The 15701-nt window shown below is 55.6% G+C and overlaps 1 protein-coding gene across 2 annotated transcripts in view; it reads right to left on the bottom strand.

Annotated features, from left to right (window-relative positions):
• The window catches only part of VIPR2 (vasoactive intestinal peptide receptor 2), a 116008-nt gene that overhangs the window by 61812 nt on the left and 38495 nt on the right, over positions 1–15701 (bottom strand). Inside the window, exons 4-5 of one of the 2 annotated variants that reach the window (XM_050784881.1) lie at positions 14731–14838; positions 9529–9626 (exon numbers count right to left, since the gene is read on the bottom strand). In XM_050784881.1, the coding sequence (XP_050640838.1) occupies positions 9529–9626; positions 14731–14838 (206 nt within the window). Of the gene's footprint in view, positions 1–9528; positions 9627–14730; positions 14839–15701 lie in introns of those variants that run through there. The other variant, XM_050784880.1, reaches the window with a different exon arrangement.

The following is a 15701-nucleotide window of genomic DNA, read 5'->3' as shown; positions in this document are numbered from 1 at the left end:
TTTTCTTTTCTTTTTTTTGAGACGGAGTCTCACTCTGTCGCCCAGGCTGGAGTGCAGTGGTGCGATCTCAGCTCACTGCAAGCTCCGCCTCCCGGGTTCTGCTGTTTTCACTGAGATTTGTGGTCTACCAGAGGGAGGTGGTTTGCAACCTGGCTTTCTGCTTGGAAGGTGTGGCTCGGCGTCTCGGAGTCCTGGGCCCTGGGCGTCTCATGGGCCTGGTGCGGGGCAGTGGCACGGGCTGCCAGCAAGAGCTGCCTCCCTTCTGCTCTCAAGAAAAGGCGTTGGGAGCACAGGCGGTGACTGTTGCCCGCACATGCGTGTGAGTGTGCAGCCTCTCCGGGAAGAGTGGGTGACCCGGGGAGTCAAGGCAGGTGGAACAAGCCAGACCCATTCAAGCAGCAGAGATGCTGAGAGATGTGGTCCTGCGGGGGCTGGTGGGGGCAGAAAACATTTCTTCAAGACACTGGCAGTTACTGGAGGAAGGTGAGAGGTAAACGTCATTATATTTCAAAAAACACTGTAGACTTTGAGAGCTTTGTGTGCTCATTTGCTTTTCCTTAGGTTGAGACTGAAAACGTCAACACAGGCGGCTGGTCTCGTCCGTCTTCTCAGAGGTCATCCTTGAGGGAATGGGAAACTCAGACCGTGTTTTAAGAAGCGCCCTTTAGTAGAAGTCAGGGCAGGCACCGCGGCTCCACACTCACTTTCGAGGGTGCTGGCGGGTGTGGCTGGGGCTCACTCTCACGGCCGGAAGAGAGGAGCCTCTCCACCTCGCTCGGGAGATTTTTTAAAAAATGTCTTATTTCTCACAAAAACAACCACTTCCCTGGGCTGAAAACTCCCCTGGAGTCTGTTATTGCAGAGCAGTGCCGGGCTCAGGATCCAAGATGGGAATGAGGAGCTGTTCCACCCACTACAAGCAGGTGCCCAGAGTGTCCCTGGGTCTGGAGGTGGGAGACCCCACAGCGTCCCTGGGTCCAGACATGGGAGACGGCCTGCAGTGTCCCTGGGTCTGGAGAGGGGAGACCCCACAGCGTCCCTGGGTCTGGAGGTGGGAGACCCTGCAGCGTCCCTGGGTCTGGAGGTGGGAGACCCTGCAGCGTCCCTGGGTCTGGAGGTGGGAGACCCTGCAGCGTCCCTGGGTCTGGACAGGGGAGACCCCGCAGTGTCCCTGGGTCTGGAGAGGGGAGACCCCACAGCGTCCCTGGGTCCAGACATGAGAGACCCCACAGCGTCCCTGGGTCTGGACACGGGAGACGGCCCGCAGCGTCCCTGGGTCAGAGAGGGGAGACCCCGCAGCGTCCCTGGGTCAGAGAGGGGAGACCCCGCAGCGTCCCTGGGTCAGAGAGGGGAGGCCCCGCAGCGTCCCTGGGTCAGAGAGGGGAGACCCCGCAGCGTCCCTGGGTCAGAGAGGGGAGACCCCGCAGCGTCCCTGGGTCAGAGAGGGGAGACCCCGCAGCGTCCCTGGGTCTGGAGAGGGGAGACCCCGCAGCGTCCCTGGGTCTGGAGAGGGGAGGCCCCGCAGCGTCCCTGGGTCTGGAGAGGGGAGACCCTGCAGCGTCCCTGGGTCTGGAGAGGGGAGGCCCCGCAGCGTCCCTGGGTCAGAGAGGGGAGACCCCGCAGCGTCCCTGGGTCTGGAGAGGGGAGACCCCGCAGCGTCCCTGGGTCAGAGAGGGGAGACCCCGCAGCGTCCCTGGGTCAGAGAGGGGAGACCCTGCAGCGTCCCTGGGTCTGGAGAGGGGAGGCCCCGCAGCGTCCCTGGGTCTCCTGGACAGCGGCCACCCCGTGCCCAGTACTGATGGGCGCCCCTCGTGACCCCCCTTTCAGGGCTGGTGGTCAGGTCTGAGTGACGGAAAGGGAGCAGGAAGCTGAAGGGTAGGATGGGGAGCAGGCTCACATCTGTGATGGGAAAGTCTGCTTTGACCTCTCAAGAAAAGGCTCAATTTTTAGGGAAATAATTTCCAAATCATTTAAGAGGCCCCAAGAGGAGAGATGCAGAGGAGAGGATGGTCTCTCACTGCAGCCCTGGTCTCATTCTCCACAGAGGAGGCTCCTCCCCTATGCTCCACCCCAGGGGATCCAGGGCCTCGCCTCTGCCATCTGGGACGAGAAACCTGTGGCTTCACTTCCAGACTCAGCAGAGGAAGAGGCCACGGGGTCTCCGATGAGCACGTGGAAACTCGCTCCTCCAATCTTGCTGTCTGAGGGACGGGGACATCGTTTAGACACAGGCCAGAGAGTGCCCAAGGCCCACGGAAAGTTGTACCCATGGCTGCTGCTGACATCAGCCACTAGCTAAGCTCAGGACTCAGGAGCCCTTGGAGCCCCTGACCCGTCAGCCAGGGCTGGCACTCAGGAGCCAGAGCTGGGGAGGCCCAGGCGTGGCCACGTGCACAGGCACCGCTCTCCCTGGGGGAGCAGCGGAGACATCCCTGGGTGGCGTCCTGTTCTTCCTCTGAATACGGGCTGGTTTCCCAGGGAAGAGTGTGCACTGCTGTTACCCCAAGTGAGCCTGCGGTGATAATTGCAGTGTGATTTCGCAGCTTCTTTGCAGGGTGGCATCCGGCTCTGGTGGTGAGATTTTAAAGAGGAAGATCCTGTGTGTACAGGGCTGTGAGGCAGACAGCCCGTAATCAGTGCGACTCCGTGCCATGCCACGCACCTTATTTTAAGCCACGTGTTTCCTTTGTGGTGTGCCCGAGTTAGACGGAGAACTGATTTTCCTTTAAAATCCAAACATGACGTTTCTGAAGTACAGAAACAGTCAGAGACATGTGGAGCTTTTTATCCCATTGGGACCTAGTTCATGCATAGAGTTTAGGATTTAAAAACGCAACTGACCTAGGAAGTGAGGGCCTTTGCTTTGCTACCAAATATTCATACTACTTTGCTTTAAAACATGTGCCTGGCAGATCTCCCGAACCTAGTCCCAAGGAGACATCAGACAGACCCCGGCAAAGCCGCTTCGTGGAATGAGAGGGCTGAGGTCTCTGAGGGTGTCACGGCCACAAAGACGGAGAGGGGCCGGGGAGCCACCACAACCACACACGGCGCGCTATCCCGGCCTGGGGTCTATGAAATCGGAGCCGAGGCAGCAAATCAGACGACAGCGTTAGTGAAAATGGACATTTCCTAAATCCGATGACACTACTGAAGTGACTTAAGAGACCAGCCCTGCTTTTAGGGGATTCCCTAACATTTAAGGGGCGAAAAGGCGTGTGTGTGCAGCCCACCCTCGAACGACTGTGTGCTACACACACCCAGTGTAAGGGCCGGGCAAATGCTCACAGCCGGTGACGGGGCTCGCAATCGGGGAACCTGGCCCTGTTCTTGCAACTAACTTCAAAACAGCTTTTAAGAATGATATGGCAGAGAGAAAGTGACAACTGAGTTTCCTCATTGTGCTGACAAAGTCTGGGCTTCAAAGGCAAAACTCGTATAAATTTAAGTGATATTTTTAGTACTTAAAATTTGATTTTTGTAAATATAAAATCAATATATTCTTATTTTTGAAAAAGCAGAAAATAGAGCAAAAGGGAGAGGAGAGAACAAGAGAGAGAACAAGAGTGTTACCGGGAGCCCCAGACTCAAGGCCCTGCTGTTCTGCCTGCTCGGCCGCTATCCCGCCCACAGTGGTCTCCACAAGCCCCCTGCTCCCATACAGGTTCCAAATCACGTTGACATGACAGGTGGTGCCTGACAGGCAGTAGGTGAATCCCTTCAAAACTCTTCCTTCTCTCTTTGTTTTTCTTTTAAGTCTTTCACAGACCTCCCTAGAACCCTGAATTGTGGGTTTCCACACTTTCTTCAATTCAGTTGTTTCTTAGGACCATAAATGCTGAGTCCTGGAGGGGTCGGTGCAGTGTGTCCTGGAGGGGCCCGTGCAGTGTGTCCTGGAGGGGCCAGTGCGGTGTGTCCTGGAGGGGCCAGTGTGGTGTGCGGTGGACAATCTGGAGGCTCTGCTGAATCCTGGAGCATGTGCTGTGTGTCCTGGAGGGGTCAGTGCTGTGTGTCCTGGAGGGGCCAGTGTGGTGTGCGGTGGACAATCTGGAGGCTCCCTGGGGGCTCCGGGCAACAAGCGGCAGGGCGCGCACCTTCTCGGAACCAGCGGCCCCACCCCACCCACCTGTGGGGCCCAGGAGCCAGCTGCTGGGTGCCCAAGCTGAACATCTGCCAGCCACATACAGACCTCCCCTTAAGGGGAGCAGCAGGGAGGCTGGACCCTTCCCCAGAGCAGAATGCCAGGGGTCCTGTCCAAGGCTGCCCAAGCCCAGAGACAGCCCTCCTATCCATCGAGGCTGGGCGAGTTTCAACCCCTGCCTGGGGCCACACACTCCTTCATGCAGAGCCTGGTGTGCAGACCCTGCTGCCTTGGATGGTCTGTCCTGTGCCAGGCACGTACCTCCCCTCCTCCGGCATCGGCCAGCTCCACGCCCAGAAGCGCCTGGTGCACCGTGGTGGCCCTGGTGCTGGTGTTTCCTGCAGGTCCCCGTCCGGCACTGCACATCATCCCGGTGTGCTCCTCCGTCCTTCCACCTTCCTGACCACGTGGGCCTCTAATTCCTTCGCCTTCATCTCCCTCCCATTAGGAGAATCTTCCCTAGCGGATTCCTTTAGAACTTAAAGAACTTGGAGACCCAGTCGCCGTCCCTGGGCACCAGCGTATCCGTGCATTTCCTTCTTAACCTCCTTCCCTGGTCCCGTATCTCCTTTGGCCCTGAAAAGACTCATCCATTTATTTGGAAAGTATTAAGCATCACATGCACAGATTAAAACTAAACAGCAGAAAAGTGCTCATAATCCTGTCTGGTTGTGCCAGGTGACTGGTGAATGATTTCTGCCTGTGGCCAGATTTCTGCCCCGGCCTGAGGTTAATCTCGTGGCCCCTGCAACAGCCACAGGTCCACCTCCCGTCCTGATCCACCTTGGGATGCTTCTGCAGTACTGTGTCCGTGGTCGAGTCCACCCTGTCTGTGGCTGCCTTGCTGTCCCCTTTCCCATCACTCGATGAGCCAGTGCCCTCGTGGCTGGCACCAGCTGGCCACCTGCTGGGCCTGAGGACCGTGAGGGGAGGCTTCCTTCGGAAACGCTGCTGCTCTCAGAGGTGGTTTGGGGCAGGCTGCTCTGGGGGTCTCTGCCAGGCCCCTCCTGGCACCGTGGGAGGCTGGTGTGTCCTTGCAGGGCTGCAGGAGGGTTGGCGGGATGACCAGATGGGGCCTCCCACAAAGGCGTCCGCAGTGCCAGCTGCTGTGATCTTTGTCGCCAGGGATGGGAGCCCTGGGGAGTGAGGTGTGCCATCAGTGGGACGAGTCACCACGGGGGCCTGAGTGCTGGAGGAGGGCACAGGCTTATTTTTAGGGATGTGGCGTAACATGGAAGAAATGCATGCACTTGAAGCACGGGAAGGCCGAAATGCCAAACAGTTCTCGTGGCTAAATTTAGCAGACGTGCTCTTTATGTAGGAATGGAGTTAACAAGTATGTGACACAGAAGACTTACGGGAGCCGGCCACCTCGCGTGCCCACCATGGTGTGCTGCTGGGGCCGTTCCCGGGAGCACCGCGCTCCGCCCCGGCCGCCTCCACCACAGAAGCAACGGCAGGGGCTGTGAGTGCTCAGGGTCTTAGAGGTTCGACTGCGTTACCCCTGCCTGACCCTGACTCAAGGAGGGAGGCCCCCACTCCGTGCTCTTTCATCGGTGCCTGAGATGAAATCCAAATCACCAAGAATTCCCACTCCCTTTGGGCTTTTGACACAAAGTGTGCTTTTCAGTGCCTTGTTTCAAGAAACACAGGCTTGAAGAGGCACCTTTCAGAAGCTGAGCAGCAATTCCAGCCCGTTGGGACGCACAGACCGAGATTTCTGGGTCTGATCCCAGGAGTGGGACAGGGCGGGCACAGGGCTTTGTGCAACATCACTCAGCCATCGGTGAGTGACAGCTGGGCGGATTCTCAGGCCTGGAATGACGAGGCCAAGGCTTCTGGCCTCTCGTGTAAGGATTCCAGGCTCTGACTCTGACTGGCATCAGCTGGGAACGTGCTGGAAAGGCAGGGTCTCAGGCCCCACCCAGACCCACTGGGCCAGAGCCCATACCACGATGAGTCCCAGGAGCTCCTCAGTGGCCTCTTGGAAGCCTGAGCCCCACCGGGGTGAGTGGAATCCCCAGCCTCACACCAGCCCTGCTGGCCGCTGCCGCTCCCATCTTCTGCCTGAGCCGTTTTCTGTTTTCCACACAATGGGAACCCCAGCCCCCAACCCATCAGCACAGAAGGGATGTGATGGGATGAAGGGCAGGGCAGGGTAGGGCGGTTGGGCCCCAGCACACGGCTTGGGGGAGCCTCCCACGTTTGGTGATCCCGAGCCCTCAGTCTGCTGGGAGAACTGTGGCTTACAGGGAAGTGCGGGTGGGAAAGGGGAGAGGAACAGCAGTGGAGGGCAAGGGCTGAGGCCGTTGCTCCTTGATACACCATGGGATGAAACCCTTTACTCAGTGAAGACCTAAGACTCCCTTAGGCCTGAAAGCTGGTCTTGGCAGGAGGAGGACACAGACGGGAAGACCTCGGATATGGAGACTGATCCCTGGCTGGCGAACCTGCTTCAGGATCTGACTGTAGCAGGTGAGACCCCAAATAAAGGCCCAGACCACAGCCAAGGCCCATACAGCCCAGCAGGCTCTGGGTCCGGATGAGATGCAGCTGCTCAGCAGTGCCCAGGGCTGCCCCAGAGCCCTCTGGTCCCCAGAGCCCTTCTCCTCCCAGGGGCTCCCACACCCACATCTCTGCTGATTCCCTCACACATGTAGACAAGTCTGTGGCTTCTGTGGAGGCTAATTTTTTTTCTCAAATTTAATTAATTTTGAAAACAATGAACAATAATGATTGCACACACAACACCCAGGGCAGACTTTGGCCCTGTGCAAGCAGGAAACACAACTAAAAATGTGAATCTGGGAAGCAAGTGGGCACTGATGGGACGAAGCATGAGCTCCGGGCAGGAGGAACTCTGTTCAGTTCCGCTCCCAGGCAGTCCTGTGCTCGCCGGAGGGCAGGGCCGGCCCAGGGCCGTACGTGTCCGCCCCGCGCCTGCCTGGGGCCTGTTTTGGCGCTTGCAGCCTCCAGAACGCCCTGCGCTATGTGCCGTCGCCTCATCTTGGAAACGAGTCCCTAAACCAACCAAGTATTCAAAGTATTCAAAGACCAGAAACTGCAACAGGAAGAAAAATTATTCATTTTGGTTTTGTGCCATCCTTTTCCTTGCTTTCTCACTTTAAAATATTTTGACTTTCTAATCCCTTAGCAGTGAATATGTACTTATAATATTTGCAGAATCTCTGAAATGTTTAATTAAGAAGAAAAATAGTCCTTCAGTCTAACAGCAAAGCATCAGGGGATCACAGAGTAACTGTGCTCACGCAGGCAGGGTTTAATTACAGGCCTTGATGAAGGACCAGTGGACCCAGAAGAGCCTGCCACGTGTCCCTGGGATGCCTCCCAGGGTGTGGCCGGGGGAGACGGGAGATAAGAAGCTTGGGCATGACTCTGGGAGCTGACATTGCCACGCAGGCGGTGGCTGTCACTGCCTCCCAGATCCACGTCACTCTCTATGACCCAGGGGCTCGGAACAGAGGTTCCCAGGGAATGCTTATTCATGGAGTGAATAAAGGAAGGAGAGAATGAACAAAGGAGCATCAGGCCCAGGCCTCCTGACGGAGCCTGCACATGTGGGGCTCTGGGTGATGCTGCTGGGGGTCTTGGTCTCTGCTCTTCACCAGCACCTCTGTCCTAATGTCTCCCAGGCACGGCTGCCGGCCAGGTGCAGACAAAGACGAAGACTCAGAGGTGGTGCCTCTAACACACCGGGGATCCCACCTGGACCTTGAAATCCCCCCCAGGCTACAGAAGCCCCCGAGACCCCTGGCTGCTCCCTTTCCTATGGAAGCCTGGGGCAGACGGTGTTGTCACTGCTGTGATTTCACACACCGGAGCCAGCTGTCAGCCACGGTGTGCGACGACAGAGGCCTCAACGTTCCCCCTCTCCCTGGCTGAGCTGGGTGTAGCCATGCGCCCCAGGACCTTCCTGAGGGCCTTCCTCAAGGGCTCACAGCCATGTGCACCGGAGCTGGGCCCCCAACACTCAACTCAGTCTTCTCTCAACTCCACTGGAAGCCATGGGCGACAGCGCATCTTAGACGGGCCCACAGGTCAATGCAGTCCCCAGCCGGGTGGCTCCTGCAGGTGCCTTCAACCCACTCAGGGAGGGCAGTGGGGCCAGGCGCTGTCCTGACCAGATGGCAACAAGCAGACTGCCTGGGAATCAGACTGACCGGGGCCTGGCTGTGGCTGCTCACCAGTGGGGAGCACACCTCACCACTCCCCTAAGCCTCAGCTTCTCCATCCATGCAGTGAGTTGTTTTCAAGCCTAACTGAAGTAACACAGACAGTGGGCTCACGGTAACACCCGCCAACATCAGCCGCCACCACCTTATCCACTGGTCACGCGATGTGGTTTGCCTGTGTCCCCACCCACATCTCATCTTGAATTGTAGCTCCCATGATTCCGACGTGTTGTGGGAGGGACTCAGTGGGAGGGAACTGAATGATGGGGGCGGCTCCCCCAGACTGTTCTTGTGGACGCGAATGGGTCTCACGAGGTCTGATGGTTTGATAAGGGGTTTCCCCTTTTGCTTGACTCTCATTCTGTCTTCTGCCTGCTGCCATGATTGTGAGGCCCCCTCAGCCACACGGAACTGTGAGTCCATCAAAGCTCTGTTTCTTATAAATTACCCAGTCTCAGGTACATCTTTACCAGCAGAGTGAAAATGAACTAATATACCAGGGTCAGGAGTTTTATCTTCCAGTTGTTGGGATATTGGTCACTGCATAAGATACTTCCTTTCCTAGGGTTTAATAATTTGGTGGAGAGAGAACTGGCTTAGAATTGTGAATCTTAGAGAAGTGAGCAGAGGAAGCCTCTGGGAGAAAGTTGGGCTCATTCTCCCAAGAGGCAGCCAGGCAGCATTGCCACCATCCCCTGGGGACCCCAAGGGCAGAAGCCACACCTCCAGGAGGGGCAGGTGGAGCACCCTAATTGTGGTCACATCTCCTGCTGCAGGCTCAGGGCTCAGGAAACCATGGCACTGGCTTCTCAATGCCCAGAATGTGGCAAAATCTTAAATGGGGCAAGAAATCCAAATGCGGAAAGGGTGTGCTCTCCAGGACCCATCTGAAAAGTTACTTTCGGGCAGGCGGGGCCACTCTTAGATCTTCCTCACCATCTCCCAGACATGCACACAGCAGGTCAGGAAAACCTGCCTTTCCCTGCCTGCAAAATGACGGAACAATCAAACAATCCCAAGTGCAGCAGCAGAATGGAAACAGGGACTCCGCTTAACTTGGACAGCGGGAAGTAGCGTCGGTACTCAGAGGATTATTTAGGGGAAAAATCTACATAATTCTTGCAGGGCAGGAGGGGGCTGCTGGTGCAGGGTCAGGAAGCGGAACCCACCACGTGGCAGCCCGTGGGAGCCTACCTTGCTCTCGTCCTCCGGGTCGCTGTAGCCACAGGCATCGATGAAATCTGGGAACGTCTCCGACCATCCGTCACTCGTACAGTTTTTGCTTATGTTTCCTGGAAAGTGAAGTTCAGATATTTTATCTGCAAGTCCATGAAAACTGGCCTTAGAAGGGACCTTAGTCTGTGCTGAGCCCGTGCGCTCTGAAAATGCTTCCCATGCCCAGGGCTCAGCTAGGAGACAGGGCTCCACTCAAAAAACCTTCCTTGGCCTCCCAGTCCACGTGACCTGGCCCGCAGGTCACCTCTCGGGGCTGGTGGGGCCTGAGATGAGAGTGAACGCGCTGTGTCGTAAGTCAGAATTACTACAACTGTAAATGTAGTTCTTCTGGGGCAGAACGAAAATTCTTAACAGACTCTTAGGTTCTGCCACCATAAGTGATATTTACAGCCAAGCCTTGGCCGTCCTGGAGCCGGTGCCTGGCCTGCTCCGTTCCTGACAGCACCCCCCCTCCTCCCGGCCAGGCCCTCACCACCGACCATGACCCAGCAGGGCAGGCTCCATCCAGTTCCTGACATCCAGTTCCTCCCTCCTCCCAGCCATGCCCTCACCACCAACGGTGACTGGGTGCTCGGCCTGCCCCAGTTCCTGACAGCACCCTCCCTCCTCCCAGCCAGGCCCTCACTACCGACCATGAACCTGCAGGGCAGGCTCCATCCAGTTCCTGACATCCAGTTCCTCCCTCCTCCTGGCCAGGCCCTCACCACTGATGGTGACTGGGTGCTCGGCCTGCCCCAGTTCCTGACAGCACCCTCCCTCCTCCCGGCCAGCACTCTTGCCACCAACAGTGACCAGGTGCCCGGCCTGCTCCGTTCCTGACAGCACCCTCCCTCCTCCCGGCCAGGCCCTCACCACTGACAGTGACTGGGTGCCTGGCCTGCCCCAGTTCCTGACAGCACCTTCCCTCCTCCCAGCCAGGCCCTCACCACCAACCGTGACCCAGTAGGGCAGGCTCCATTTGGCCACTGGTGTTGGAAGAAAGGATGGCGGAATTACAGTTTAATTGTAGGAAATTAAGGCAATTGTGCCCTTACAATCTCATCGTTTGCTCCTAAGGAACTAAAATCGTATGTAAGCTCAGAAATTCAATGTTCCTTGTATTTGTGTGTCCTTAGCAGACGGCCACACAGAACAGTAGGTGATAGAGCTCTCAAAGGTGTCTGAGCTGTAAGAATAAAACCAGGCACTGAACGCCGTGCCAGCCTTGCCCGGAGCATGGCTGCATGGCGTCAGGATCACCCCCACAGCAGAGCCCAGGAAGCCAGACCCCTCCATGCACTCCTGCACCTGGCATGGCCAGAGTGGGGCCCCTGTCTCCCTGCCCGGGGGACTGGAAGGGTCTGGGGCTTTGGATTTAGCAAATATTTTCACTCCCATGACTTTTTAATTTCAAGACAACCTTGCAAGACAGACTTGGTGGGCACTACAGTTCCCATTTTACAGAAGGGAAAACAAGGCTTCGAAGACTCGGTTTCTGAGTGGGGTGCATGCGTTATTCTTGTCATGCAGTGGTGAGAAGCAGAGGGAGGGCTGGCTGGGCCAGGCCCTGGCTCTACTGGGGAGCAGTGGGGTAGGAGACTGGTCTCAGCGAGGCCACAGGGCTGGCCCTGCCCACTGGCACCCCGACACCATCACCAATCAGGGGCTCTGACTACAAGGCCCACGCCTCACACAGGGAGCCCCAGTAGGGTCTGGGGGCCGCTTAGCTGCAGAGACCCCATACACAGTACAGGCAAAACAGAGCCCTAAAAGGGGCGAGACTCCTAGAGACCTGGTCCCACCGCCCCATTGTGCAGACAAGGAGACAGGTCTACAAAGATAAATGATGTGCCCACCACAGACTCAGGAACAGCACTCTTAATAGTTATTATCATAATAGTAGTCATGTGGCAGTGGCTGCTCCGACTCACTGAGCCCTCAGGAACGCCAGGCTCTGTGTCTGCATCAACCCAGTTAATCTTGACAGCCACAGGAGGCGGCTCTCCAATTAATCTCAGAGATGAGACGGCCAAGGCTGAGGAAGAAGTGTCACTTGCCCAAAGTCACACTGGGGAGTGATGGGCCAAGCGCCACACCTGACAGCCTGGCTCTCACCTGAGCAGGGCACCTACAGGCCCCGATCCTGAGTCTGGAAGCCAGGACCTCAGTGGGAGCTGAGGCTGTCACTCATCTTCTGCGAGGTGTGGCCTTTTTTCCTTCCTACAGATCAGTGTTTACCAATCCAAAGAAGATACTTAAATAAAACTCCAAAAACTCAGTCAGTCAGTCATTCTGTGAAGTGCAGATTCCCTCACAGGTTTTTTATCCTTTCTGACTTCTCACTCCTGAGACACACGGGGCAAATGTGGAAGGAGAGGAAATGCCTGAGGTGGCAAACTGCAGAGATCGGGGGGGGGCAGAGAGAGGCCAGGGAGGGGCAGAGAGAGGCCAGGGAGGTGCAGAGAGAGACCATCCAGGGGCAGAGAGGCCAGGGAGATGCAGAGAGAGGCCAGGGAGATGCAGAGAGAGGCCAGGGAGATGCAGAGAGGCCAGGGAGATGCAAAGAAAGGCTGTGGGGCACGGGGGCACGCTCTCGCCCACTTGCAAGATGACGAATACTTGAAGGCCTCCCTTAGGGCTTCAGTGCTCTCAGCGACTATTCCAAGCCCCATGAGGCTACATCATCCTCCACTGGGGGATGTGCTGATGCCCCTTTAAAGGCCCAGAACCACACCTGGCCCTACACCTGTGCTGGATGGGCGGCTGAGCTGCTGCCCTGGGTCTGGCTACAACAGTGCCATGCAGAATTGGCAGGTGGGCACCAGGAGCAACTGGAAACACAGAAAGTAAGTCAAGGGAGAGAGGCCAGCACACGGCCGTTGGAGCTGCCTCCTGGGCGCTGAGCATGGGGCTTGAACAGGAGCTGTCCACAGAAGGCTGTCCTCCCGGTGATGAGTCCTTGTGCCTCTCATCCCGGCTCCTGCTTCCTTTTTCCCCTCTATGCAGACAGCTGGCTCATTGCCTCCTGGAGGGGATGGGACAGGAAATGCCAGAAGCACCTGATCCTCACAGCTTTCCCCAAGCAGCAGCGGTAAAGTCCAGCCCGGGTGGGGAGAGCACCTGCATCCCGGGTCCCACTGCTGCAGAGCAGGGTTAGGACCTGCAGAAGGAGCTGCCCACTGCTTCTGGACACGGCCCAGGGTCCCGCCTGGCACAGAGATGTAGGGTGCCAGTGTGCTGGTCACTGTGACGATGAGCCGGGCACGCGTGATGATGCCCAGAGGCCACCTGCCTAGTGTAGGACAGACAGCCCCCAAACCTCCCACCTGCTGGAAGGATGAGAAATCAAAAGAGAAAACAACGCTTCGTTAGAATGGTGGCTTATTTCTGGAACACCTGGATTTGTGGGCGGAAATGATTCCGCGTGTGCTCTGTGACCCAGCTTTCCTTACAGGTCACGGGAGGAGCAGCCATCACATGTGTAGAGCGTTCTGTAGACCACAGAGCACCACGCAGATGTGAGCCTGACTTTCATTTCATTTCAAGACTCTCCAGTTATCCCTGCCGAATTTAGTCTCTGAAGCCTCAGCCCCTGTGGTACGATGCCAGGTGGTTTCACCCCAGTCCTGCTTGGCCCCCAGTCACATCCACATCTCTCTAAGTATTTGCAAAGGATGCCCATTGAATGCCCCAGGGATGAATTCCATGCGGACACTCCATGGGGACCATCCGTCCACAGTCTGTGCATGTCATCGCATAGCTCACGTTTTTCCAATGGGTTGAAAAAGTAGCAGCATATTTCCCCTGCATTTCAGACCATCTAGCTGCAACTACTCAGACTTGGGGAAACACCACAGGTTTCCTCACACTAGCAAGGTGGTGTCATGCTCCCCGCTTGGGAAAAAGGTGGAATAAGCATTTCACCCAAAACCGACTGGGAGTTTTCACACTTCCAGGGGGCGCGGGATGCTTCCGGGCAGGGCCAGAGCCTCACTGGCCTGGGCGCCTGGTGCCCAGATGGCTTCTGTCTGGCAGACGCCGGACTGTGTTTTGGTGTTTGCCAGTGTGCAAACTACCAGGCTGCTGGGTGCTTTCTGGAAGCCTCAGAACCATGCCATCGACTAGGAAAAGCCAGAGTCCATGCCAATTCTCTCCAGCTCTCCAGAAGAATGGATGCAGCCCAAGCTGCTCGGTAGAAATGCTACTGATTGGAGGGAACAGTTCTTAAAGTCCAGGTTCTCTAAAGTGACTTCGGTTCTAACTCAGGAGTGGGTAATGATGCTAACGCAAGTACGGTCCCCACCTTCAGGCTGCTCTGCTGGCAACTCGGGGTGAGAAAGTCAAAATCTTCCTTTCGGAATCTCCTTCTCCTCTGTCCCAATCTCTTTTCCAATAATCTGCTTTCAAACACTACAGCATTATTACTTCCCAAAGTCCTTACCCTTTAACCTCTGTCTAAGGTAAAAGCAAATTCTCCATAGTATTTCAAAGTATTATGCTTTCTGTTTCCAGATGTTTCTTATGTTTTCTATTTTTCTGAACAGATTTCTTCACACTGTGAAAATCTGAATCACTCACAAAAACAAATAAACCCTTCTCTCAGGACTCGGCCAAGAGATATTTGCCGCACACGGAGCATGCCCTGGGTGCCGAGGAGGAGCCTGGAAGCCCAGAGAAACTGCGAATTCCAGGCAGCATCAAGCCAGTGAGGCGGCAGGGAGGTCGGGGGAATGGGTTCGGTAAACTAGGTGCGTCCTGGGGCCTCTGCCCTGAGCATGGAGGCTCTGGGTGCCACACTTGTCACTTCCCAGAAACTTCCAGAGCGTGCTCTCCGGGGTCCACAGGCCGACTCCGCAGGAGGAGGAGAGCCTCCTTTATGCCCCCCTTGCCTCCCCTCCCCTCTCATGCATGTTTCCCATGCTTTGGTTCCCATGTGGCTCCTGTCTAACCTGGTTCTTTCCCTGCAGTTGCCCTGCTCTCTGCGGTTTGGCTGAAGGCAGGTGATGCCCTTCTGCACCCTAAGACGGGCACTCACCCCAGTATGCCACAGCCGTTCCCTGACCCCCAGGGTGGGAGGAGATGCCTGAAGGAAAGTGATGTTCCTGCTTCTTGGATGGAAAACATGGACGCTCAGATGCAAACACCCTGGAGGAGCTCAGGAACTCAACCCACGGACAGTACCTGCTTTGCTGTAAAAATTGCTGAAGACTTTTGGGCAGGGCACCGTGACCGTCTCTCCCACGTTGGCAGGCCGCCAGCATGTGATGTTGTCCCAGACGCCACTGCAGGCTGGAAGGAGAGAAACAGAGTGAGGCGGGTGCAAGGTGAAAGAAGCGTCACAAATAGAAATGCCATTCATGAGATAACTGCCTCGCAAACTCCTTTTCTGTGAAACATGCTTGCACCAACACAATTATTGAGACTATAGTTAGCTTGTGGGTTTATCTCAATGAGCTTTGGAGGAATAACCATATGGTGGTAGAAAGCATTTGAGTAATTCAGTGTATACCATGTACCTTCTGAATTTTAAGAGAATCATTACTTACTTCTTGTGATCAGCATTTCCCAGTGTGACAAAGTGGGCACCACTGGGTGTTAGTGCAAGGGCCGGTCGGGGAGGGCGACGCCCGGGGAAAGTGTGCTTGTGCTTCTGTGGAATCTGACTTCAATGATTATTTGCAAATTGAAGTATTTGATAATATTTGGTTGATTTTTCACTGTCAAGATGCCTTATTAGCAACAAAATCTTAGGTTACCTGCATGGAGTTATCAAATAATTTGCATAATGCATAGCTTAAACCTTTTTAGACCTCTTATTTGGTCTTAATAGCCACCTGGTGAAGGTAAGATATCAAAATATTGCATTAATTATCTTCCAGATGAAAAGCAGTAAGGTTCAAATCATTTAATGACTTCTCAATGTCACACAACAGTGATGGAATCCATGTTTAAATCCAGTACTTTTTCCTACTTGTCCATGGTATTTACACTATATTTGAGACCTCTAAAATTTTATCTTATACTTAAACCTCAATATCAGAAAAGCAATGTGCTGGCCTCGGTAAAAACTAACAAACAAACAAACAAGCAAACGTCAGTTTTCCTTTCAGCGTATGCCACCCAGACCTGTGCAATAACTGTAGGAATACATC

This window comes from Macaca thibetana, chromosome 3 (assembly GCF_024542745.1).
Source record: "Macaca thibetana thibetana isolate TM-01 chromosome 3, ASM2454274v1, whole genome shotgun sequence".
In the NCBI taxonomy this organism is placed as follows: Eukaryota; Metazoa; Chordata; class Mammalia; order Primates; family Cercopithecidae; genus Macaca; species Macaca thibetana.
The sequence above is the reverse complement of the archived record's forward strand: the minus strand, read 5'-3'. Positions and strand labels throughout refer to the sequence as shown.